Source organism: Heloderma suspectum, chromosome 2 (assembly GCF_057233095.1).
Source record: "Heloderma suspectum isolate Gila_16-S chromosome 2, 16-S_ref, whole genome shotgun sequence".
NCBI lineage: Eukaryota > Metazoa > Chordata > Lepidosauria > Squamata > Helodermatidae > Heloderma > Heloderma suspectum.
Genome location: NC_139459.1, coordinates 41,283,933 through 41,310,411, shown reverse-complemented (window position 1 = coordinate 41,310,411; position 26,479 = coordinate 41,283,933). Strand labels below are relative to the sequence as shown.

Here is a 26,479-nt window from a genome sequence, read left to right as displayed (position 1 = left end):
TAGGATGGTTTTGTTTTTATTTTTGTAATTATAGAGGGGTTTATGCCTCTGATGGTTTGGCAAAACATAGGTCAGTATGTGTTCCTAGAGAAGGCTGGTTTTATAAATTAATTTGTTTTAATAGTTATAAGCTGATAAAAGCAGATGTGCAGGAAAATCTGATTTGTTTTGGTGTTTTACTGAAGGCTGTCCAGAGTTGTACAGAGGCAGGAACATTAGGCATCTGGTTGGCCACTGTGGGAACAGAATGCTGGACTAGGAAGGGCTTTGGTCTGATCCAGCACAGCTCTTCTTATGTTCTTAATATGATGTTGCTTCCCGAGTTGTATTTGAATTATGGGATGTTCAAACAAACTACAAGGATGTTATTAATGGAAACTCTCTAAAGGTATTTGTGGTCAGGGTGGGGGATACATTAAATCAGCTTTCTCCACCCTTTCGCATCCAGTTAAAGTACGTTTTGCATTTGATTATTCTGTGTTAACTTCAGGAGTAACTTAATGTGTAACTTAATGTAACTTTTGTTGTTGTTGTTTTGTTTTACCAAAGTGGTTTCTACTGAAAAACAGTCAAGACCACTGATTTTGACTACCTAAATATCTATCTGTCTACCTATCTGTCTATCTATCTGTCTATCTGTCTATCTAATTTCTTAATCGCCCATCTGGCTGGTCACCCGGCCATGCTGGGCAATGTATATCAATACAAACACTTTTAAAACAATAAAATTTTACATTAAAACATCATATTTCTAAAAATACCCTAACCCACCCCAAATGCCTGCCTGAACAACCATGTTTTTAATGCGTGGCGGAAGCTCATTAAAGAGGGGGCATGGCGGAGTTCCCTAGGGAGGGAGTTCCACAGGGTGGGGGCTACCACAGAGAAGGCTCTCTCCCTCGTCCCCACCAGTCTAGCTGTCCTGGCTGATGGAACAGAGAGAAGGCCATCTGAGGCTGATCTTGTTAAGTAGCCTGTCTGGTGTTGCTGGAGGTGCTCCTTGAGATAGGCTGGGCCGGAACCATATAGAGCTTTAAAGGTCAAAACCAACACCTTGAATTTGGCCCAGAAAACAACTGGTAACCAGTGCAACTCCTTCAGCACTGGAGTTATGTGATCACACCGGCAGCTGCCTTTAATCAGGCGAGCCGCCGCATTCTGTACCAGCTGCAGCTTCCGAACCATCTTCAAGAGTAACCCCACATATAGCGCATTACAGTAGTCTAGATGAGAGGAGACCAGGGCATGTACTACTGATGGGAGCAGATAGTCGGGAAGGTAGGGGCGCAGCCGTCGTTACAGATGGAGTTGGTACAGCACTGTCCGGCTCACAGCTGACACCTGAGCCTCCATGGACAGCTGGGAGTCTAAAATGGCCCCCAGGCTGCAGACCTGGTCTTTCAAGGGTAGCCATACCCCATTCAACACCAGGTCACCATCCCCCAACCTACTCTTGTCTCCCACCAAAAGTACCTCGGTCTTGTCAGGGTTCAGCTTCAGCTTATTCCTCCCCATCCAGCCACTCACCGTCTCCAGAAACTTGGACAGGGATTCTTCAGCTAACCTTGGTGAAGATTTAAACAAGAGGTAGAGCTGCGTGTCATCCGCATATTGATGACACCACACCCCAAACCTCCTGATGATAGACCCCAGCGGCTTCACATAGATGTTAAATAGAATCGGGGAGAGGATGGAAACCTGTGGCACCCCACAAGTGAGTGGCCACGGGTCCAAAACCTCCTCTCCCAGTGCTACCCTCTGGTACCTGCTGGAGAGGAAGGACTAGAACCACCATAATACAGTGTCTCCAATGCCCAACCCCTCCAGACGGTCCAGGAGGATACCGTGGTCAACGGTATCAAAAGCCGCTGAGAGATCGAGGAAAACAAGGAAGGAGCATTTGCCCCTCTCCAGAGCCCTCCTCATATCATCCACCAAGGCGACCAAGACCGTTTCTGTTCCATGCCCAGGCCTGAAGCCCGAATAAAATGGATCTAGATAACTGGCTTCTTCCAGGAGGGCTTTTTAAAAAGCGGTATTATCACTGCCTCCTTGACAGCTGATGGCATCACTCCCTCCTCAAGGGAGGCGTTCACCACCAACCTGATCCCCTCACCCAGCCTCTCTCTGCAGCTCATAATGAGCCAAGATGGGCAGGGATCAAGTAAGCAGGTGGTCGGCCTTACAGATGAAAGCACCTTGTCCACTTCATCAGAAGGAAGAAGCTGGAACCTATCCCACAAAACCGGTTTGCCACAGACCGCCTCTTGCTCGCTAACTGTATCCACAATGCATGGAATAACACCCCTAATCCGATCAATTTTATACGCAAAGTGCCTTGCGAAGGCCTCACAGGAGGCCTTAGAATGCTCCAGCAGTTCCAGAGCAACTGGACCAACCAGGCTCCGGACCACTTGGAACAGCCTCCTGGGACAGCACTCTGCAGACGTGACAGAGGCAGCATAATATTCCCTTTTTGCTGCCTTCACCACCATGTGATAGGCTGAAGATACAGCTCTAGCCCGTGTCTGATCATCTTCGGAGCGAGACTTCCGCCACTGGCGCTCTAGCCGTCTCACCTCCTGTTTCAGAGTTCGTAACCGTGGATTGAACCATGGTGCAGTCCGAGCCCTGTTCAGGGGGAGAGGGCGTTTCACAGCCACCCGATCTAACACTCCAGTGATTGCAGCATTCCACCCACCCACCAGGGTCTCGACCGAGTGGCCGTTTGCATGCTCCAGAGAATCCGCAAGCGCGTTCAGGAATCCATTAGGATCCGTAAGATGCCTGGGGCAGACCATTTTAATAGGTCCTCCACCCCGGCAGAGAGGTTGTGGAACCAAGAAGTCCAACGTCACTAGATAGTGATTTGACCATGACAAGGGGGTGGTGGATATACCCCCAACTTCCAGATCACTCCCCGCTTCTCCAGAAACAAACACAAGGTCTAGCGCATGACCGGCTACATGGGTGGGCCCAGTTGGAATAGGGTGCAGCTCCCAGGAAGCCATGGTTTCCATGAAGTCCCGAGGTACCCCTGTGAGGATGGCCTCTGAATATACATTGAAGTCCCCCAACACCAATAAGTTAGGGGACTGCACACGCACATCAGAGACCACCTCAAGTACCTCGGCCAGGGAGTCAGTCGTGCAGTGGGGTGGGCGGTACACGAGCAGAATCCCCAGATTGCCCTTTGGGCCCAACCTCCAGTACATGCATTCAGCAACCTTGGTCTCCCAGAGAGGGAGTCTGGTGAAGACCAAGGACTCTTGGTAGATAACAGCCACTCCCTCCCCCCGATCCCCAGCCCTTGGCTCCTGTGCGTACAAAAATCCGGCTGGACACATGGCCACAAGAGTTGGAGCAGCAGCCTCAGCCAGCCAGGTCTCCGTAATACATGCATTTACATGATGCATTTACTTCACATTATATAATTTCTATATACAAATTTGTAGCCTTTTTATGAAGCACTGCTGTACTTCATAGAATCATGAATTCCCTAAAGATAATTCATTATTCTAATAAGTTGGGACTTGAAGAGATCAGAAGCAGTATTGTACACCGCCCAGAGTGGCCGGGTAGCTGGCCAGATGGACAGCTAATAAACCTAATACAATAAATAAATAAAGCAATCACTGTACATGAAATGTGTATTTGAGATATCTTTCCATGTGGTGTGGTATCCCAATCTATTGGCCTTTGCTCCACCATGCATGTTCAAAATCTTAAGGCTTAGACCTTTATATTACATTTTAAATGCCTATTTATTTATTTAGGGCACAATCCTGTGGCCACTAGACAGCGTCCAGACGGCCAAAGCATTTTTCATTTTCTGGGAACTGAGCCTGGAGCCAGTGCTCCAAGATCAGTTCCCAGAAAACAATTCCCCTCCCCCTCCCCCACTGCCTCGCAGGCGGTGCGGTTCGTCCCCAGCTCCACACTCCTAAGAGCAGCATGGTGGCCAAAAAGGGGGCATTCCTGGGGGCAGAGAGGGGACAGCGGAAACGCGATTACAATGCTTCCTATGTGCCGTCCGGCCTCCCTGCCCCCCCCCCGCCCACTCCAAGGTGCCCTGACTAGATATCTGAAATTGTCTGTCTACCCGCAAATGCAGGGCAGCCGGAGCATAGAGGAGAAGATCCCCTCCAAGCTCCACCCACTCTGCACTGGATAGTCAGTCGCCTCCAAATTCAGAGGCGGCCAACTATTCCCATAGGCTTGCACCCTTATGACATTTATATGACTGCCCAATAACATTGTTCTCTCAGTGGCGTACAAACATAAAACCATAAAATACAATATAAAATATTAAAATATTATTGCCTATTAGATTGTATAGAACAAAATATTTAAACACAACATCTTTTAAATAATTAAAATGATTAAATTGTACCTCTTTTCCTTTAGTATCACCATTTTCAATCCATTCAACAGTAACACTTTCATTATCCTCATTTAGAGATGTTACCATAGCTTCATGTATTCGGCCTGGAAGACAAACATTCATTTAAGATCAAACGATACTCAAGGAGACTTACAAAAGATTTTAATAACACACACACACACACCTCTCTCTCTCTTTCCCACATACACACACATACCCCAAACCCACACAATCTGGCAGTCCTTCCTCCCCTGGCAGATGGATGGGGACAGAACATGCTTCTCTTGACCTCTCTGGTGCCAGAGCATTAGGCGGTTAGAGCTGAGTGTTCTTTCTGTCAGGGGGAGGGAGAGCAAGGTCCCTTCAGCTGCTCCTTCTTTAGCCTGTGGCTGGGGCCAGGCTGGTGTCGCCTTTTCCATTTTGTTCTTCCTGGAAGGCAGGGGGTACAACCCCTAGAGATGTGAAGGCCTGGGGAAATTCTGGAAAAACCCGAGGAAGAGAACAGATTTTTTCCAGGTTTTTTCCAAGGACTGTTTTGGGTTTTTTTTCCAAAAACTTGAGCAGCTTTGGATTATGAAATATTTTCTTTTAGAGTTTAAGACAAGGTGTTTATATATTATTACCAAGCCTTTACTCTCCACCCCCCAAGTTATTTCTAAAAGCTATGTAATAAGAAGACATTTACAGAAAGACTAGAAATGTAAAATGTCTAGAAATAATGAAGCCACGGGGGAAAAGGTTTTTTAATCCTCTCTGTAAGATTCTCAGCACAGTTACTTCTTCCATTTCTTATTAAAATTATTGATGCAATGTATCTTTTACTGATAAACATTTTGGGATGTTCCAAGTCATGTCAGTTTCCCAACATGTGAATAGAGTCACCATATCATAATATGGAAGAAAATGTACATTCTTGACAGTTTGGGTTTTGTTCTACAGAATCTTGTGTTTCTGGACTTGTCTTCCTCTGCCTCCAGTTGTTCCTGCTTCTTATTTATTACTTATTTATTACATTTATATCCCGCCTCTTTTCCTTCTTAAGGAACCCAAGGCAGCATACATAGTCTTCCTCCTCCATTTTATCCTCACAACAACAACCCTGTGAGGTGGGCTGGGCTGAGAGTCTGTGACTGGCCCAAAGTCATCCAGTGAGCTTCCATGGCCGAGTGGGGACTAGAACCCGGATCTCCCGGCTCCCAGTTCAGCACTCTCAATACTATACCACACTGGCAATTCTGGCTTCTAGGATGATTTAGATGTTTCAGAGACTAATTGCTGAAATTCCCTCTGGTCAGACATAAACGAGAAACCTAAGATATGCTATGTATTACTTGGTTTGCTCATAAAATTAATCATGTTTGGAATATTAAATTTTTAAAGAATAGTTCAGACAATAACAAATTTACTAAGTTCATTTTTTAAAGTTTTCAAATATAACGATTATTTTATGAGCAAACCAAGTTATACGTAATATAACTCCAGGAACATGAAGGCTGTTTTATGTTCCTAAAGTGGCCTTCCTCAACCTGGTGCCCTACAGATGTTTTGGATTACAATGCCCAGCATTTCTGACCAGTGGCCATCCTGCCTGAGGCGGATAGGAGCTGAAGTCCAAAATATCTGGAGAGCATCAGGTTGGGGAAGGCTGTCCCAAAACAATAAAGTGACTTTAGATCTGTGAAGAGTGCAAAAAAGGGTAAGTATTGCTTATTTTTCAATTTTTTCCCAAATTTGTTTTTTCCTGGAAAAAAACAGGAAAACCCCATTTTTTCCCACGGCTTCAAAATTTCCAGAAATATTACATCTCTAGCAACCTCCCACTGGCCCTTGATCCCCTGACCAAGGCCAGAGTGTGCGTCTTCATTCTGCAGTTCAAACGCGACTGGCATAAGCATTCCTTCAACAGGTTGTAGAATTTCCCCTGAAATTGCTTTATTATATCTCCATTATTTCATTTGCAGATGAACTGCAGGTTTTGTAAAACCAAACCCCCCAAATTCTTAACAAATACTATTATTCTTACCCCTCACCTTCAATGAGGTGTACTCCCAAGAAAGTGCATATAGAACTGCTGCCTGAATTGCATTCTAATGTTCCAAAACACTTTTTGAAAGGACTCATAATCCCCCACCGCTACCACCACTTGTTTCCCACATGTAAGGAGAACATTGCTATCAATTGTAGGAAGTCAGATGACACCCTCTCAAGAAAATGGAGAGCACTCCCATATACACGCTGAGACCTGGAATTAATGAACTTCCATAGCGACATCAATGCCAGGGGCAACTCTATACAAACAGTGCAGATCTAAAATGATTTCCAACTTTGTTAATACAGGAACTGTCTAGTTTATCTCTGTTTCTGTTTTCCACCTCCCAAGAATCATGTGTGTTTCAACTAAGGATGGAGACAGTTCCAAGTAATAACTGGATTTTATGTTTTAAAAAATGGGAGACCAGCCATTGTTTCTTCATCCCAGCAGTCCTATGTGCAACCTGAAACCACCAGATCACCTGCAAAGCCTAATTTGAATGTCTGAAACCTCCTCCCACATCCTGTCTTAAGACTGTGACTAACGGCACAATCCTATGGCTGCTAGACAGCAGCTAGATGGCCATAGGATTTTTCGTTTCCCAGAATCCTGCCTCCCTGTCCCCTCCCCCTCGTAGGCGGCGTGGTTCGTCCATGGCTCCACGCTCAGAAGATCAGCGTGAAGCAGGAGAAAAGGGGGCATTCTGGGGACGGGGAGGGGCAGGGACGGTGGAAGCGCCAGTATGATGCTTCCTATGTGTCATCTGGCCTTCCACACACACTCCACGCCGCTCTGGCTGGACAGCTGAAATCGGCCATCTAGCCGCAAATGCAGGGCAGCTGGAGCACAGAGGAGAAGACCCCCTTTGTGCTCTGCCTGCCGCCCGCCCTGCATTGGATAGTCGGTCACCTCCGAGTTCAGAGGCGGCCGACTATCCCCATAGGATTGCACCCTGCATGCAGTTTCCCTGGCTTAAAGTTCATTCACTTTTTGCCTGCCCACCTCCCACCCCCACTTTTTGCTTTGTTTACAACGTAGCCTGATGAAGAGCTCTGGAGAACTCGAAAGCTTGCACGCTATTTGGCCTAATAAAGGTATTACCTGAATAAGGATTTTGGATTTTTTTTCTTATGGCCAACCCTTTGCTTTCTGTGTCACTGGATAAGACCACAGACATTTTGGAGATCCATGGGACCGGTTTTATGTGTATGTCAAAAACCCACAACTGGAGCTTTCTTTGTAATTTTCACAGCTGCAGCTCCCACAGCTGATGAGACGAACTACTATTGAGTCTGAAAAGCGGCTTGCCTTATAGGTGTTGCAGCTGTGGAACTACAAAGAAAGCTCTGGCTGAGCACACAGTGCCCTCGCCCTCTCACAAATCCTCCCTTTGGATTATAGTCAATAAGGGCAGCCTTGCAAACAAGCCCATGGAACTTATTAGCCACCTCCCTCACATACCTGCGCTAATCATCTGTGATGTAATATCGATGAGCTAAAAGAAGGGGGGGGGAGACAACTCTTTTCCAATTTACAAAAGCTTCCTTGACTGCTTGTTTGAAGGCAGTGCTTGCTCGCCACTAGCAACCACACAGGTGATTATTTGCTAACCTATCCAAGTGCATCAGGTCTCTTGGCTCAGGGTCAATATTTTAAGTATGAAAAAGATGGTGGGAGAAAGAGATGACAGGAGAAAACCAAGAGAGGAATGTCAAGGAATGTTTTTTGAAGGAAAAACAACTATTACAAAAACTTTTTTTCTCACCCGGTATGATATATAAATTAATTCTGAACATCTAATCAACCAGTACAATCAGTTATTGGGTGACTTTACCACGTGCAGCACTTTTAAGTGTGGCAGTACCTAATGAATATGGATATAATGCAATTATTCTGGCCATTTACAATTGAAGTTGGCTAACAGTTTCTACACAGCGTACACCTTTCTGTAGGATCTACTCTTATTAAGAGAAGATGCTGTGAGGAATTTCTATTACAGAACTACTAACAATACTTTTTGTAGTTTAGGTACAAAAAATAGTGTTAACAATCACTTTCCTTTTCTTATTTCAGGTACTGACTGATCACACCCAACTTTCTTTACATGGCACAATACTTCAAGACAACACCCAAAGCAGGCAATCAAGCATTAATCTCCTATTTACAATGTAAACAATTCCCTCTCTTCTTGGGTGTTTCCCCATTCTTGAGGGGGGGTTGTAAATTTATCTAGAAAAGGGGGTGAGGAAGCCAGGTTACTTTCCTCATCTCTGTTTCAATTTCTTTCTCTGCTTTGCCTCAGTCAACAGTCTCCATTTGGGTGAATATTTAAACAAAGCGTGTTTTTATGCAGCTTGTACTCCTTTGCACCAATGTGGAACTAATTAATGCAGCTTCTTCAACTGCTCAGATGGAGTCGGATCAGAAACAGAGTTCTCTCCTGCCAATAATACAATGACAAAATTTAGAACACCATGCTGAAACAGTGGGAAGCTACCCTTTCCAGATAGTGACCTACTTTGAGATAAAAAGGCACTAGAGAGGACAGCAAAAGACAAGTGTCAAGGAGGTTATAAGATAAATGCTTTCAGACTCAACAACTGGCAATTTTCTTCTAACTATTAAATATTATTTCTGCCATGAGACAAGCAAGACAGCCTATCCAAAAAGATGCAATGAGTCTCATAACATTCTAGCTACAGTCTTTGCGTACCTAGATCCAAAAGTAACAGTATGTTCCAAAGATCAAAGCAAATGGATCCAAAAGAACACCAGTTTTTGCTTCTAATGGGCCAGACCAGATATCCTGGGGTGAAGGAGAGGTGAAAACAGACACAGTCCAAAGGAACATGCGCGTGGTAAACTCATTTACACAATTTGGAGGCAACACGCACAAAAAGTAATTTGGGAGTGAGAGCAGGTTAAAGAAATCCAGAGAGAAATGCCATACATATACATGTAGCAGTTCCCCTCCCAATACCAGAACTGTTTTTTGAGTTCAATATAGTTTTTAAAGATAGTTTAGGGATTCTATCGGAATTCTGGATAAGAAACTGGGACAGGAAAACAGAACAAATCAGGGCAGTAAAATCAAACTAAAAGAGGTGTTGTCTATCACTCTGGCTATGCATGCTTCTTGACTAGAGGAATATAACAGAATTATGGTCCTAATCAAGCTGTAGTTGCACACCTCAAGTATGGCACATAAACCTGTAGCCTGTAGATGGTGATGTACATTCCCCACAAGGAATCAAAACATTTCAGAATTTGTCTTCTAGGAGTTAAAAACAACAACAACACCGGAATAAAAGTATTTGTTGTCCTGCCCCCAAAAATCTCACTGTAGTTAGAGAAAAACTATACATTTAAGTAGCAAGACCAACAGGGAGCTAGCAGTTGATGGAGCAACCAGAAACGAGCCGAGATGCTCAATTCCAGAATGGGGTAGGTCAGCAGAGCTTGCAGCAGGTCTACGCTGACCTGTCCCATTCCATAAACTAATAAACTAAGTGTCCCAGGGCATAGTCTGAAGGCACATGAAACAGCCATCTTGCTGAAGCTAAGCAGGTTTGGGTATGGTTAGTGCTTGGAGGGGAGATCACCTGGGAACCATATGTAGCCACCTTGAGTTCCATGATGGAAGAAAGGTGGGATAGAAATATAATAAATAAATAAATAAACATGTTTCAGCTCATTTCTGGGATTGCTTTAGGAAGCCCTAGCTTCCTGTTGCACTAGTAGTGGGTCCAGCTGAAGCAACAAGCAGAGGCGCAGTGGCAATTTTGGATACTGCCCCTAGAATACATTTTGACATTTCTATTACTCATGCTCTATAAAATATATTCCAAGTGAGACAGGGTCACACAAACCTTGTCACGAATTAAAATAAGATTCACTTTCAAACATATAAATATCTAATAACTCTCCAGAGAGCAGTTGAAAAATGCCAGCTATTTTGGACTACATGTTTGTATTTAAAATATTGTTTATTTAATTACAAGTAACTAGGGGGATGACAAATCTACTTGATATAAGAGATAAAAACTTCCCTAACAAATTCTTCAGAAGAACATTAATCCACTGTTCCTGATGTGACAGTGCTTCAAACACATAATTACTTCCATTTATTCATTCATTTGGAACTTCATCCAAAACTTCATCTTGGCATTAAAACATAATACACAAGACTTTAAAAAATACTATACTACTACAGTTTCAAAATAAAACACCCAAACTGGTCATCATTGACTCTATCCTTTCTCCTAGCTGTCCTTTATGCCTGGAACTGCCTCCCAGAACACCTATGTGATGCAACCTCACTTACTGGCTTCAAATCCCTCCTCAAAGCCCACATTTTCTGTGAAGTCCCCACACCTATAACCAAGTCTAAGTCCATGTAACTGAATGAAATGAATACTCTTCCTGTTTACCCTTATTTCAATTTCCCTCCTCTTCCTCAGTTGCAACTTTGTATCAAATGTTAGTCTGTAAACTCTTTGAGCCAGGAACCCTTTCCCTTTACTTGGTAATGTCACACATACTGAAACAATAAACAAATAAGCAAACAAACAAACTGAAGGGAGTCTACAGAAAATTCCAGTCCAAAGAGCCCGGACTCCATAAGAATAAAGCTATAATACCTGATTTACTAATGGATCTGAGATGCCAAATGAAATAAAGGATCGATCCATCTCCAGAAAGTTTAGGTTCCCAAAGAGCAAAAGTCCAACTTCTGTCAACTTAGCTTCTGTTGTGTGTTTATTCCCTACTACAACCACCTAATAATAGTGTCTACTACAGACTGGCAAAGAACCAAAAGTACAAGCAAAGGGCTGGATATGCCTGATCTCGTCTGATCTCAGAAGCTAAGCAGGGTCAGCCCTGGTTAGTACGTGGATGGGAGACTGCCTGGGAATCAGGCTTCCTGCATTGAGCAGGGGATTGGACTCAATGGTCTTGTAGGCCCCTTCCAACCCTATGATTCTATGATTTCTGCTGGACTGATGCAACAGCAAAAGAAAGCTGGGCTAATTGATGACCATTAGCTCCTCCTTCAGATGATCTCCCTCTGCAGCTTCAACAGTAGATGGGAATTAAAATACATAATAACACCCACAGGCTAATCCCTTCAAATCTGATGAGCCATCCTCCAGCCTTCAGGACTGCTGGAGTAATCCAGGAGGTCAAAACCCTCAATACTTTCAACTTCCATTGACAGTCCAACAGAATATCATGATCTATTGCATCAAAAGCCGCCAAGAGGCAAAGAAGAATTCACAGGAAAATACTCCCCCTGCCAATCTCTACATAAAAATTGGCCACTAAGTCTGTTACAAAGGCAGCTCTTTTACTGGGGCTTTACTGTTTCTCAGATATCTGGTACTTGACTGATGCCTCAGCCTCCTAACCAACTAACCTTCCCAACCATCACAATGTGGATACAATTGTGAATTCACTGATACAGTGAATGATACATTCACTGATAGATTCAATGGCAATTGACTTTTACTTGTCAAGTTGTTTAAATTTAGGACAATTCAAATGCCCTAGAGAAAGAAGTACAGAACTGAGCAATTCTCGTTCTTGCTTATCAGCATGGTAGCCTCAACTCAGTATTACCACATGCAATAGTAAAAAGAACTCTACAGCCAATCACTATTTCTTTCTATAGCTCAATGAACATGACAACCGTTGAAAAAAGTAATCTTCCCCACCTTACAAATGGCATATACCACTGAATGAAGAGGAGACATTGCCAAGACATCCAATATTCTACAGTGATTAGAATGTCACATTATGGCTGGGGATACTTGGGTTTAAATCCCCATTGAGCCATGAACTTCACTGGAGCCCCATCTACATGGAGCTTTTACTCTGGTTCTACTCCACCCCCAAATTGATAGAGCCAGATGATGCATACTGCTTTCCGTAGCTAGCCCAGCATTTCTTGAATTAGAGATAAGGGCTGGATGTGCCTGATCTCATCTGATCTTGGAAGCTAAGCAAGGTCAGCCCTGGTTAGTACTTGGATGGGAGACCGCCTGCGAATCAGGTTTCCTGCATTGAGCAGGGGGTTGGACTCGATGGTCTTGTAAGCCCCTTCCAACCCTATGATTCTATGCCCTAAATCCAGGTTTTTTTAAAACTCATTTTGTGTCAGTTTTTCATGTCGCAGCGGCTTCAGTGCTGTTCAGGAGTCTGTGTGACCTCAGCTGGCTTTGGCACAGGCTGGTGGAGGCAGCACTAACTGGTGGAAGTGAAAATAGCGTGGGGCGGGGGCAGGGGGAGAGCAGAGGGGTAAACATGTCAACCTGGAAGTGACTAATTGACTAAGAGCTTCGGCTATTGGGCGGTATAGAAATGAAATAAAATAAATAAATAAATAAATAATTGCCTTCAGTTCCACATCGCTGCCTCTCACTTTAAATAGTCACGCTTGGGAGTGGGGGCGGGGGAGCCAGCCCTGCTGTTTTAAAACTGTGCAGCTATGCAGGAGCACAGCTGTGAAACGGTGGATGCCTGTTGATTCAAAGCTGCGCAGCTAAGAAAGGGTGGATGCCAGGGTGGATGATTTTCATGAACATGTACTCAGCTCTACATTGAACCCATGTTCGGGGGGGGGGGGGAGAGAGAAGCCTGTTGATTGTGCAGTTAATATACATCAAAGATGATGTGCTCCGCACTCTCTGCTCTAAGCACCTCTTGCACTCCCGCCCATTCTGCTCAGTCTCCAGACGGCAGCAGCTGCGTGCTTGCCTGCCCACCTCATAAATGTGTGCGTGCATGTGGGGTATGCAGGGTTTGTCATAAACATCTACTCGTAAACAAGTCCTACATTGCGCTTTGTTGAACACACGAGGGAGGGGGATCAAGCCCATGCTCATTGGCTGCCCCACACCTACGCAATTGCTGATGTTCATTTGTACTTTCAGCAGGACTCACCTTCCCCACCCCAACTAATGCGGCTTCAGTTCCCGTATACACTTCAAAAGTGTATGAATACAGCACCACATGTATGGAAAGAGCTAATTCAGTTCTGTGAAAATGTGGATTTTGCCCAAACCACTTCACAACGCGTTTCCAATTAGACTGGCCCTGGGTCTTCATGAGTCAGCCGTTATTTCTCAACCTAACCTGCCTCACAATATTTCGGGAGCGAGGTGGGAACATATGTATGGCGCCTTGAGCTCCTTAGGGGCATCTGATCCGACACTGTCAGCAAATGGATGCTGAACTAGATGGATGTTTGGTCTGATCCAGCCCAGCTTTTCTTATTATTTTATACAAGAAGATCTCGCAGCCCAAGGGAAATCACAACACAGATTTCAAACTATTTCTAACTGTGAATATTGTCCTTGCATTTCACCAAAGTTACACAGGAGAATATATAATTACAACACATATGCTATATAACAGAGCTTTGCATAAGATATATTGGTAAAAGGTAGACATGCTATCCATTATATTCAGGAAAGCCTCAGTGTGAATCTTGAATATTTAGCAAGTCTATTTTAACCTGTACTCCAGTAATGAGGTTTCAAATGACTGCATTCAGATGCTTTAATCTACAGAATGTTTTCTTACAGTCTGGTCAATTCTTCCTTCCTGCAATTTCATACCTGCACACCTTGTTATTCTTGTCACACCTATGTGAACAGTTCTTTTCCATTCTTTCTATTGACAAGCTTCAGATATTTGTAATAGTGCTGAGCTAAATGTTCCTCAATGAACATTTTCAACATAAAAAGGTAACATTCAGGGAAACGCAAAACATTTTCCAAAAGATACTGACCTTCCCCATCCCCCAGGTTATTTTTTGCACTTGTTTATCAATGTTTGCAGCCCAGTCAGCTCCAGCATTGGCACCATTTTTTGTCTGAAGATAGCTCTTCCTCCTAGTAACACTGATGTCTTGCAGCCAATCAGATTTGGCTACATAACAACATCACCAACGGTGAAGAAAGGTAGCTTAGAAGTGAGGGTAATTGCTGAAAAAACAAAAGGACACCAAAGCTGCAGTTGATCAAAGCCACAAAGAGAGTCACAAAACATTGCCACTGCAGCCTCTTCAATGCCAGGTCACAATGTGTCAATCGGATATGCCTTCCTTCTACAGCGTCCCCATTAAAAATTCTCCAAAAAAGTCCACCTCTGAAAGACCACCAAAAGGGAGAGAAAATGTTTTCAAAATGTTTCCACCTAACCTCATTAAGGCTTAGCCCAAATTTGTAGATTTGTCACCTCCTACACTTTTTGCTCCCCATCTCAAGCTACACATATTATCTGGACGATTTATTATAACCACAAAGTCTGTCCTTGCTTACTTTATAAGATTACATATTGTATGTTTCAGATACCAATGGTATGAAATAATTACACACCTCGCTAACATAAAGCTTAGGGCATAATATGTGCTCTGATAATTATCAGCACTTCGATCTAATACAGTTTAATTGCTTATCTGTATGGTGATCTACTCCTTCCAATACTCTGTCACCAGAAGTAAACTCTATGCCCACAAACACTAAGCTATAGCAGAAGAGCAACAAAGGGCAGCATTACAAAACAGGATTCAGTGGTTGGTCATCTATCTTGCTATTCTGCTTAGATAAGAATATCTATCTTATAAGTATCTCTACCACAATCCTTCTCACCCCTCCTCTATCACATTCTACTCCTAGAACAGGCGGTTGTTGTTGTTCAGTCGTTCAGTCGTGTCCGACTCTTCGTGACCCCATGGACCATAGCATGCCAGGCCTTCCTGTCCTGCGCTCTCTCCCGGAGTGTGCTCAAGTTCATATTCATTGCATCGGTGATGCTATCTAGCCATCTCATCCTCTACTGTCCCCTTCTCCTTTTGCCTTCAGTCTTTCCCAGCATCAGGGTCTTTTCCAGAGAGTTTTCTCTTCGCATTAGGTGGCCAAAATATTTGAGCTTCAGCTTCAGTATCTGTCCTTCCAATGAGCACTCAGGGTTGATTTCCTTTAGGATGGACTGATTTGACCTCCTTGCAGTCCAGGGGACTCGGAAGAGTCTTCTCCAGCACCACAGTTCGAAAGCATCAATTCTTAAGCGCTCAGCCTTCCTTATAGTCCAGCTCTCACAGCCATACATTACTACTGGGAAAACCATAGCTTTGATTAGACGGACCTTTGTCGGCAAGGTGATGTCTCTGCTTCTTACTATGCTGTCTAGGTTGGCCATAGCTTTCCTCCTAAGGAGCAAGCGTCTTTTAATTTCATGGCTACAGTCACCGTCTGCGGTGATCTTGGAGCCCAAGAAAGTAAAATCTGTCACTACTTCCATTTCTTCCCCTTCTATATGACAGGAAGTGATGGGGCCAGATGCCATGATCTTCGCTTTTTTAATGTTGAGTTTCAAACCAGCTTTTGCACTCTCCTCTTTCACCCTCAACAAGAGGCTCTTGAGATCCTCTTCGCTTTCTGCCATTAGGGTGGTATCGTCTGCATATCGGAGGTTGTTGATAATTCTCCCAGCAATCTTAATTCCGACCTCTGATTCATCCAACCCAGCATTTCTCATGATGTACTCTGCATATATGTTAAATAAGCAGGGTGACAATATGCAGCCTTGTCGTACTCCTTTCCCAATTTTGAACCACTCGGTTGTTCCATGTCTGGTTCTTACTGTTGCTTCTTGACCCTCGTACAGGTTTCTCAGGAGACAGGTAAGGTGGTCTGGTACTCCCATCACTTTAAGAATTTGCCACAGTTTGTTGTGATCCACAATTCTGGAGCAGATGATAAAGCAAGCCTTCTGTAAGCACCTTGAAAACAATGCAGTGATTACTCGAAGCCAACATGGATTTGTCAAAAACAAGTCCTGCCAGACAAATCTGATCTCATTTTTGGATCAAGTAACCTCCCTTGTGGACCGTGGGAATGCTGTACACATCATATACCTCGACTTCAGCAAAGCTTTCAACAAAGTGCCCCATGATATCCTGATGAGCAAACTAGCTCAAAGTGGGCTAGATGAAACAATGATCCAGTGGATCCACAGTTGGCTACAGAATCGGACCCAAAGAGTGCTTCTCAATGGGACCTTCTCAAACTGGGGAGAGATAACGAGTGGGGCACCGCAGGGCTCAGTCCTGGGCCCAGTGCTCTTCAACATTTGTATTAATGACCTGGAGGAGGAGGTGCAGGGAATGCTGATCAAATTTGCAGAGGACACAAAATTGGGCAGGATAGCTAATAACTTGGAAGACAGAAACAAAATTCAAAGTGATCTGGATAGACTGGAGCGCTGGGCAGAAAACAACAGAATGACATTTAATAGGGATAAATGCCAAGTTCTGCACCTAGGAAAAAGAAACCAAATGCACAGTTACAAGATGGGGGATACGTGGCTCAACAACACTACAAGCGAGAAGGATCTTGGAATTGTTGTCGATCACAAGCTGAATATAAGCCAACAATGTGATGTGGCTGCAAAAAAGGTAAATGCTCTTTTGGGCTGCATTAATAGAACCATAGCTTCCAAATCCAGGGAAGTAGTAGTTCCCCTCTACTCAGCAATGGTTAGGCCTCATCTGGAGTCCTGTGTCCAGTTCTGGGCACCACACTTTAAGAAGGATGCAGACAAACTGGAGAGGGATTCAGAGGAGGGCAACAAAGATGATCGGGGGACTGGAAACAAAGCCCTGTGAGGAAAGACTGAAAAAACTGGGCATGTTTAGCCTTGAGAAGAGAAGACTGAGGGGAGGTATGATAGCGCTCTTCAAGTACTTGAAAGGTTGTCACAGAGAGGAAGGCCAGGATCTCTTCTCGATCATCCCAGAGAGGAGGACACGGAACAATGGGCTCAAGTTACAGGAAGCCAGATTCCGGCTGAACATCAGGAAAAACTTCCTGACTGTAAGAGCAATACGACAATGGAACCAATTCCCTAGGGAGGTGGTGGGCTCTCCCACACTGGAGGCGTCCAAGACGAGGCTGGACAGCCATCTGTCAGGGATGCTCTGACTTGGATTCCTGCATTAAGCAGGGGGTTGGACTCGATGGCCTTGTAGGCACCTTCCAACCCTACTATTCTATGATTCTCCCTGCTCTCGCATAGTCGGGAGAAGTTCAGAAGCTTTTGGCTAACCACAGTTTGTCACATTGATTGGAGCAACAAACCGTGGTTAATGTTAAATAGGTTAGTATCAAACAAACTACTTTCAAACTATGGTTTCTGAAGCTGACTTGTTGAAACTAACCATAATTAATGTTAATGAGAATTCCAGGTCAGAATGAGACAACAGACTGTGATTAATGAAAAGCAGGAACAGAAGCTTCCAAACAACTCCTCTCAGGCACACAACAGGAGGAGAGAAAGAGGGAAGGAGGAGAGCCCAGAACCCACTACAGCTTGTTCCTGCTCACGCACATCACATCAAACCATGTTTTACCATGCCTTATGAACAGAGCCACTGACTGGCACTGGCTCTCCAGGGTCTCAGCCAAGGTCCTGCTACTAGAAGGACATTTAACTGAAGATCAGGAATGTACGTAGGATCTTCTGTTTCAAAAGCACTGAGCAAGGGCCCTTCAACTTACCACAAGCAAACAGGAAATTGGCTGTTTATAAGCCTGCCTCCAATCCTAAACACAGTTACTAGGGAGTAAGGTCTATTGAAGTCAATGAGACATACCTTTGAGTAAACTTGTATAGTAGGACTGCCATGTTAAAATCTAAGTAATATAAGGGAAGTGTATGCTATTGAGCTGCCATACCTTAAAATATGTACAAGTGTTCCAAGAAAAAATTATTCCCAAGTAAAGCTTGGAATCTGTTTGAATATGACATTTAAACCACACTAAGTACACTAGATTTTTCCCTCTGATCAAATATTTCAGTTTTTAGTACTTTGGGCTATTGGGAAAAAATCCAGATATTTATATAGGACATAAAACAAACAATACATACTATTTAAAGGTTTGGGTTGCTAAATGTAAGTAAAATAAACAAGCAAGATCTGTTGATCTAGGGAGATTCAAAATTTCCAGGAAACCCATATCACTGCCTGCCCCAGGGATCAGGTTGCTTTACATCATCTTCTCAAGAGCTCCCCACTCCTTTTGCATCTCTTCCAGTGCAATCCTATACATGACCACTCAGAAATAAGCCCCACTGTGTTCAATGACACTTATTCCCAGGGAAGTATGCATAAGATTGCAGTTGGTGACCGTTTTAATAAGCATTTTTGCCACTGACACAGTTATGTTACATTTTCTTTCAAAGATACTATCAAAGCAGTTTTAGCACTTTTGCAGAACTGGGCCATTTTACAAAGTATAAAAAATTAAGTAAACCTTAGCTTTCAACTCAAAGGAAGCAGACAAGAAAATGAGAGACATGGAAGTAAAATGGGGGGGGTATAAATCCAATGAACAAAATAGGTTCTCCTTACAAGTATCAATGCTCAGTTTAAATTGATTTCTATCCATTCGGGATTGAGGAGAATTTCATTTGGTTCTCATTTTTAAGCAAAGCCATCTATTTCGTGCTTTGTGGACTACACAGTTATCCTTCAGATTGAGGACTTGACTGAAATTTGCAATGCAAGTGTCAGGCCATAAATATATGTACAAAAATGCATATATTAGAGAAAGGTGCATACAAAATGCATATGTTTTGTACAAAAATAAATGTGAATTTTTGTACATTTTTAAAAATTTGCAGACTGATGCAAAAACTGAACAGAACAGGCTTATGACTGAATATGCATGAAACTGGCATGGACCAGATATACCTACTACCCATACATTTTTTTTTATTGCACAATAAGTTGCAGAGAAAAATTTGACACATGTGGACAGGATTGGCTTTCAGCATGGTAATGTTGTGTCTATGCAGACTCCCAGTTTTCACTGAAATTAATGCAGCTCAATTTGTCCCACTGATTTCACAGCCCTCTTCATGCTTCATAAATTGCATGAAGAGGGCACCACGCAATTAATGGGAGCAGGGCCACACTGCTGGCCCCACCCTCAGACATCCATGCATTGGTGTGGACTGTCTGCATAAGAAAAGCTAAGCGTAAGTAGTGAACTGCAGGGGCAGCAGCATGACACCTACTACCATGTGATTCTCTTCCCTTCATGCAATTCACATATGAAGGGGGCTACTGCTTCTTAAACTAACTTGGTTCTGAGATGGAGCCATAATGTTATCTAAACAAGCTGCAAATGCATACACACTACTCCAGAGAAAGCTTTTGTCACAAGTGATTATTTGCAGCAAACTACTAGCAGCAAACTATTCCATTATAAGACACTAGCATAACTATGTGTTTCAAATGGAAACGTTTTCAAACTCTCAAATATGCTGAAGGGGGGAAAGGCCCCCTGAAAGGCCTATCTCAAGTCTTTCCCTGGGACTGCCTCTCTCACTACTCCCTACACAGCAATTGTGCATGTGTGTATGTGTGTGTATCTAGATAATAATAAAGGATGTATGTCTGCCTTTCAGGTGTTTAGCTTCAACCCTTGACACCTGAAACATAGCATGCATATTAAGGGGACTCTAGGGATGTGTATCTCAGGGTTAGTTGGTTTTTAAAACATATTCATCAATTGTAATTTCAAAGCGTCTGTGTGTTTTAAGCCAGCAGTATCATTGTCAGTCACTAGGTAGCAACTTCCCTAACCAGCATGTAGCTTTACAGGCAATAAAGGTGGAAGCCAGGACAGAGTGGGCTGAGGGACAGATCTATATGCCTGTCCTCTCCTCCATGCTGTGGGGCAGCCCCCCCGCCCCCGCAAAGAGAATAGAGTGGGCAGAACCTTCCCCCAGGGGGCTGTAGGAGTGCACCGTGGCAGGGGCAGTGCCTAGGAGTCCCAGTGGACACAGCTTTATCCAGACAGGGCAAGCACAATTTTTCAAACTCTGACAGCTGCGTAGGTTTGCTTGAAGGCTTTGCTGTATAAAACTAAGGGCTATTCCAACCTGTGCAAAGCTGTCCATTCACTCATGTGATGTCAGACACACAATCTCTCTCTCTATATATATACACACACACGTATGTGTACCCACACACACGCACTGCACATTCTTTTTCAATGTCTTGCTAGTCAGTGGACTGAGCTACAAAACAGGATTCTTCTAAAGAGGAAATAAATATGTTAACATATCAGAGTTTTGTTTTGCTACAAATGCAGCCCCTGGCACATTTGCTGATGCTTTTTCTCATTTCACTAGCTACCTTGAACTGCATAGGAACAGAAAACAATGTTGTGATGCACATCAGGCACTGGCAGTTGCTGTCGCTCTGGATGACTTAAATAAGCTTGCCAGGTGGTGATAGGTAAATATACTGAAGTTTACAGCACAGTGGGCAGCTAGGACCTATTATGTCACAAATCAGTTTTTTGGGAAATACTGGAGAATTCTTTCATCAGTGACTTATTCCCAATCCAAAGTCTTCAAAAGATGAGAGCCATCCAACAGACCTCAGGAACCTGAATAAAGCTTGTAGATCAACATTGTCACCCAGAACTAAGGCTAACTGAGTAAAAGGCCTGCTATGTACTTGAGAATCATGGATACTCCAGCAAGCCATGTGAGGGGACACTACAAGGCATATACATGGATGGGGCCTCCCTTCTCAATAGATACTGATGGGCAGGGACTCCACGCCTGGTGCTTAACTGAGCAGCTTCCTTCATTTGGTTCTTTAGTGACTTATTTGACCACAGTCAATGTACTGGTTTCTACTCAAGAAGCTTATTGCTGGTCTACCCTTGCCACTGGTCATTCAGTTTGGACTTAAAGATGGGGCATAGTCATTTGATGGTACTTTTGCATGTTTAAAAAGAAGGTGGATTGAGATCCTGGCTGCCCAGTGAGCCAGCTCATCATTGCCTCCAATACTTACATACCCAGGTATCAAACAAAACTGATCACTGACAGGCTAAAGAAACCCCAAGCCAGGAGACAGAGAAATACAGAAAACAATCCCTATGTCATTTATGCCCATAGTACACTTCATCTATCACTCCTTCTATCAGAGCCAAATAGACATTGCAAGCAGATGTGTAGCATATTTCTTTGGCCCCCTTTTAAACAGGAAAACTACTTCCAGATTGTTATCAGAAATGAAGAAGGGGGAGGGGGGAGAGAGAGAGAGAGAGAATAAGAACTTAACCCTTTCCCTGCCCAGCAGTTCTCCATTACAAATCATTCCAAGTGACTTCTCCCAAAGTTTCAAATGTGGGCAAACATGCATGTAGTTTGGAGGAGGAGGGAAAAACACTTGTGGGGCAATCTGAAGCAACAAAATAGTGGGTCATACACCCCTCCCATGATCTTAAGCATTGCTCTGGAAGTGGCTTTTCTTGCTGAAAAAGACCCACCATGTAATGTATATTTTGACCTGAATCTCCTTTATGTCTTACGGACAGAATGCTGGAGAGCACAGGAAGTGACTGCTGTATTTCCCTGAGGTGCAATATGCTCTTTTGGTGTCTCCCAGGAGCTGAGAGGGTGACATCTCCTACCCACCCCAAGTGAAAAAATGAAGGGCAACTTGCATTCCTGTAATGTAGTAAGAAGCCTTTTGAAATGCACTTTACTACATCAAGAAAAATGTAGGCCAATTAGAAAAATTGGCCAGTTGAATGGGTGAATGTAGATGCAGAGTTCCTTACCATCTCCTCCCACATGAATCTGCCTGAATGTTACACATGAATATTCTTCAGAGGCCTCCTCAGAGTCTCCTCACCTTCGGATGTTAGGTGGGTGGTATCCTGCAGTTAGAATGCTCACCTGCCACCAAACATGTTTTTGGCACTAAGGAAATACTTTTTATTTACCTAAACTTTCAAGCATGTCACTTAAGATGGGCTAACCAATGGCTTTTCTAAATTCAACTGGCTATACTACTCTGATTTATTTTTTCGCATGTGTTGCATTAATTTTGTAAATTGAGACGTGGCGTATAAATTGTTTCATACATAAATACTGGCCTGGCTTCATTCTTGCCCACAGTGCCTGGTTATACCAGCTGCAAGGAAAAACATATTTTCTTAAGTAAAGGTTAATTTCAGTGCTTTTGAGATTTCACCCAATGTAGCTCCTGTACATATCGTCTACCTATATCTATTGATCTGTATAGATATGTTATTATTTGAGCAACTGTTACTCAACTCTTTAATCATTTTAAGTAGTCAACGTTCACAACACCTGTACCCTATACATTCTGTATTGTTAGAAACTGGCTTTTATTTTAAAATATTTTATGTACTGTGTATTCTTGGGATGTTATGACAAAGCTGTGAATTTTATAAATATATGAACCATACTACTCTCTAGTTGTATTACACAAACATCTAATAAAAATGCTAAATGGCTGAAAAGTTGCAAGTCACAGTTCTAACAGGAATGCATCTATAATTTCCTTTCTAACAATTGAGCTAATCAATTCTCCTATATCACAGAAGTACAATTTTATACTTAAGCCCACTGACATCTGTAACAATCCACAGAGAATCATTCTGCCAGGAAACATTAGATTCAAAAAAGGAAAGGATTAGATCCGAGTCTGCACACAAGTCTGTCCAGGAGATCTCTCTGACCCTGGTTCGCACATAACGACAACCCAGAGTATGGGTTGTTGTTACATGCCAACCCTGCACTATGGTTTAACTATGGGTTGTTAACCATGAACAACTCAGAGTTCACAACCCAACAACAAACCATAAGTTCTCTTCCTGGGTTGTTCATGGTTAACAACCCAGAGTTAAACCACAATGCAGGGTTCACATGTAACGACATACTCAACCCATAGTCTGGGTTGTCATTACACATGAACCAAGCCAGTGAGTATGGCCATTTTAAAGATCAGCTAGAAAAAAGCACTGTGTTTTTTTTAAAAAAAATGCTAAGCATACAGTGGAAGAATCAAAATAATGTTTCTGCAGATACCAGGTTTTGCACAAGTAGTATCTCTATGCTGCTTTATATAACTGGTAAAAATATTACCCCCTTGGGATTATTGATATCAATATATTAAGTATGTGCTTGATTTTGAATATTTGTATTATTAATCCAATTCATATTTTGTTATACAATTGGGGGAGGGAAAGAAACCTGCTTTGGCCAGAACGTAAAGAACCATTTCATTATTTCTATGAGCCAAAGTCGGTTTCAGCCTTGTTTTCTTCCAACAGCAGCCATCCTCTCAAACCACTTGTGAAACAGAAAATTTCAGAAGTACTTGGTGATATGGCAGGTGACTAATGACAAGTGCCCACCCATGCAAATGAAAAACACTACATCTAGACCTTAGAGCTAAGACCTTAAACTATTTTATATTTAATTTACATTATTTTAAAATCTACACCTTAGACTAGTTAGGAGTACCAAGGAGCCTCTCCAAGTAGAAATTTGGTATTCAAGGGCTGTCCTTCCTCAGCCACTGGAGTTGGGAGTCAGAACACAATGCAACAACTTCCAAAGCAGAAACCATTTCTGCTCTGCCAGAAGACATCATTCTCCTACGTGTTTTATTCTTCCACCTCTATCCTATGTGGCAAGAAGGAATACACACCCACCCCTTGGATCAGTTTGAAGCTGGAACAAGAGCCAAAATTCCTACCCCTGCTTAACTAGACAACTGACCACTGAGTAGCCTCATCTCACACACTCTCTAACACTCAATTTCATTATTCTACATGTACCTGAAGCTGTAATGCTACAATAAAAACAAAGTCCTTAGACTGCAATTACAAGAGCTGAAAGGGAAAGCACAGTTAACAATATTATGTACTTCTTCCTCCTTTTAGTATATCAATATCAAATCCTTTGGCCACCACATGAACAGTTGATATCCTCCTGCATTTCACGGAGTATTCAGCACTGCTGAATGGATGGGTGGCTTTCCAGAAAGAATCCCAAGCTCACCCCACCATCACCAAAGCCAGCTACAAATAGCCAATGACATCTCCCTCACTATTACCCAGCAACAGTGATGGGCCCATTGATTCATTCCACTTGCAACCTCCAATACACTGTCTTCACACTATCCAAGGGTAATCGCTCCAAAGCCTCACACGCCTACGAACTTCATCTGCATCTATAGAAAGCATCACACATGCTGCTGCCAGGAAACACAGAGCAGAAATGGGAAACACTGAATCAACACAGGAACTTCACCCCTGCTGGAATAAAAGGGGGGGGGAGAGGCAACACAAACATCCGGGTGTCAAGGGGGGGGCGATTCTATTTAGTTTGACACACCATGGCAAGATTGTTAAATAACTGGGGGTAGGCGAGAGCTAAGGCTTACTTGGTGTCACTGCATTCGGCCATTTATTCTTTAAAAAAAAAAAAGATAATAGCGTCTTGTGTTTCAGAAAACATACTAATGTGGGAGAGGGGACACGCGCCAGATTTTCTTCATGCATTTGTTGAGGGAAGAAAAGAAGAAAAGCCCATTCTCGTCTTCCTTTTACAAGTCATCGAACCAATCACTCTCCTCTCCACACCAAAGCTTCCTCCGTTCACCTTTCTTTTGCCTCACCTTCCAAACAGCTCTGTTACCTCACCATCCCCATCCCTCGCCCTAACCAGGGACGTCTCTCCAACCCCACACAAACCCGTCCCGCGTCCCCACCGACACTACTCCCGCCGTGACCACTACACGCGCACGCACACGGACACACGCACGTCTCCATCAGCCCCAAGGCATCCCCCCCGCCTCCTCAGCCCGAGGGTCACGCCCTTCCCCTGTCACTCCCTCGACCGCAGAGGCAGTCCCCCCGCCCCACCATGACTCCTTACAGCTGCCCCACCACGCTCCTCACAGACACACACACACCCTTTTCATGCCTTCCTCCGCCTCCTCGCCCTCCCTTCCCCATAGCACTGCAGCAACCTCCCACCCTGCCTGCCGTCTCCAGCGGCGACGGTGCATGTCTGCCTCCCCGTGTCCCTCGCCGCCCCGCTCCCTCCCTCCAAGCACCACCACGGGAGGCGACACAAAAAGCTCCTTAACGACAGCGGCTGACGCCACAGGCCCCCCGCCGGCGCGCCCCCCGCCCCACCCGCAACCTCCGCGGGCCCCACGCGCGCAGTTGACCCCAGCCGCGCGGCCCTTCCCCCCTCCCGGAGGAGGAGGAGGAGGGCGGGAATGAGCGGGGCTGCTGCGATCGCTCCATCCCACAGCCCTTCCCATCCGTCCATCCATCCATCCATCCCCCTCTCTCTCCCCACCCCTCCCCCGGCTCACCATCGCTGCGCTTGATCTCCACATAGATCCCTATCTGGATCTTGCCGAAGTTGGCCGTTGCCATCGCGTCATAGAGTGGAGGGGGGGGGAGAAGAAGAGACTCTGATCGGGGCGCAGCCGGCTGAAGGAAAGGGGGGAGCCCAGAGCGGCGGCAGCAACGGCAGTTTCTACGGGGGAGGGGGAGGGGGGAAGGGAGGAGGAGAAAAAGGCGCCGGCCGGATACAACAGTCGCCGGGAGCCGTTGCGGCTGCGCACACAATGGAGGCGTCACGGCAGGACCGGCTGAAGGGGTGGGAGGAGCAGGCGGCGCGGCTCCCGAGTTTGGCGTGAGGCGACGCCGAGGCCGCCGCCTCTTCCCCGGCCCCGCGGGCGGGGCTTTGGTCACACGCTTCAGCTTCCAGGGGGGCGTCCGTTAACGCCCCCCTTCTCTGCTCCGGCTCGTCTGCCCCGCTTGGGCCGAAAGGTGGGGACGCGCCCCGTGCCCCTCCGGGGCGCCGCCGCCCGCTTCGCCCTTTCCTCACGGGCGGCGCGCTCAAGGTTATGAGTGCCGCATGGTAATGGACACATTCGCTGTCTTCGTCCTCCCCGCCTCCCCTCCACCGAACGGCCGGCGGATAGGTTATATTACTGCTATCCCCATTTTACAGAGGAGGGCAAGGAGGCTCGAGGATGAATCGATGGCAGAACTGAGATTTGAACGTTGGTTCAGCTCTAGCTCTCTGTCCACTGCACTCGCTCTCTCAATACTACCTAATGCGAATTAGTTGCTCCTCAATTTATTATTATTATTATTATTCCTCTAAGAAGCTCGAGCTAGTGTATAGTT

The 26,479-nt window shown here is 44.5% G+C and overlaps 1 protein-coding gene across 3 annotated transcripts in view; it reads right to left on the bottom strand.

The window, feature by feature from the left end:
- The window catches only part of KIF2A (kinesin family member 2A), a 71,477-nt gene extending 45,579 nt beyond the window's left edge, over positions 1–25,898 (bottom strand). For 2 of the 3 annotated variants that reach the window (XM_084833310.1, XM_084833312.1), the window contains exons 1-2: positions 25,654–25,898; positions 4,394–4,488 (exon numbers count right to left, since the gene is read on the bottom strand). In XM_084833310.1, coding sequence (XP_084689436.1) covers positions 4,394–4,488; positions 25,654–25,717 — 159 coding nt within the window. In that variant the 5' untranslated portion in view covers positions 25,718–25,898. The remainder of the gene's footprint in view (positions 1–4,393; positions 4,489–25,653) is intronic. The other variant, XM_084833311.1, reaches the window with a different exon arrangement.
- Between the last annotated feature and the right edge of the window lie 581 nt (positions 25,899–26,479).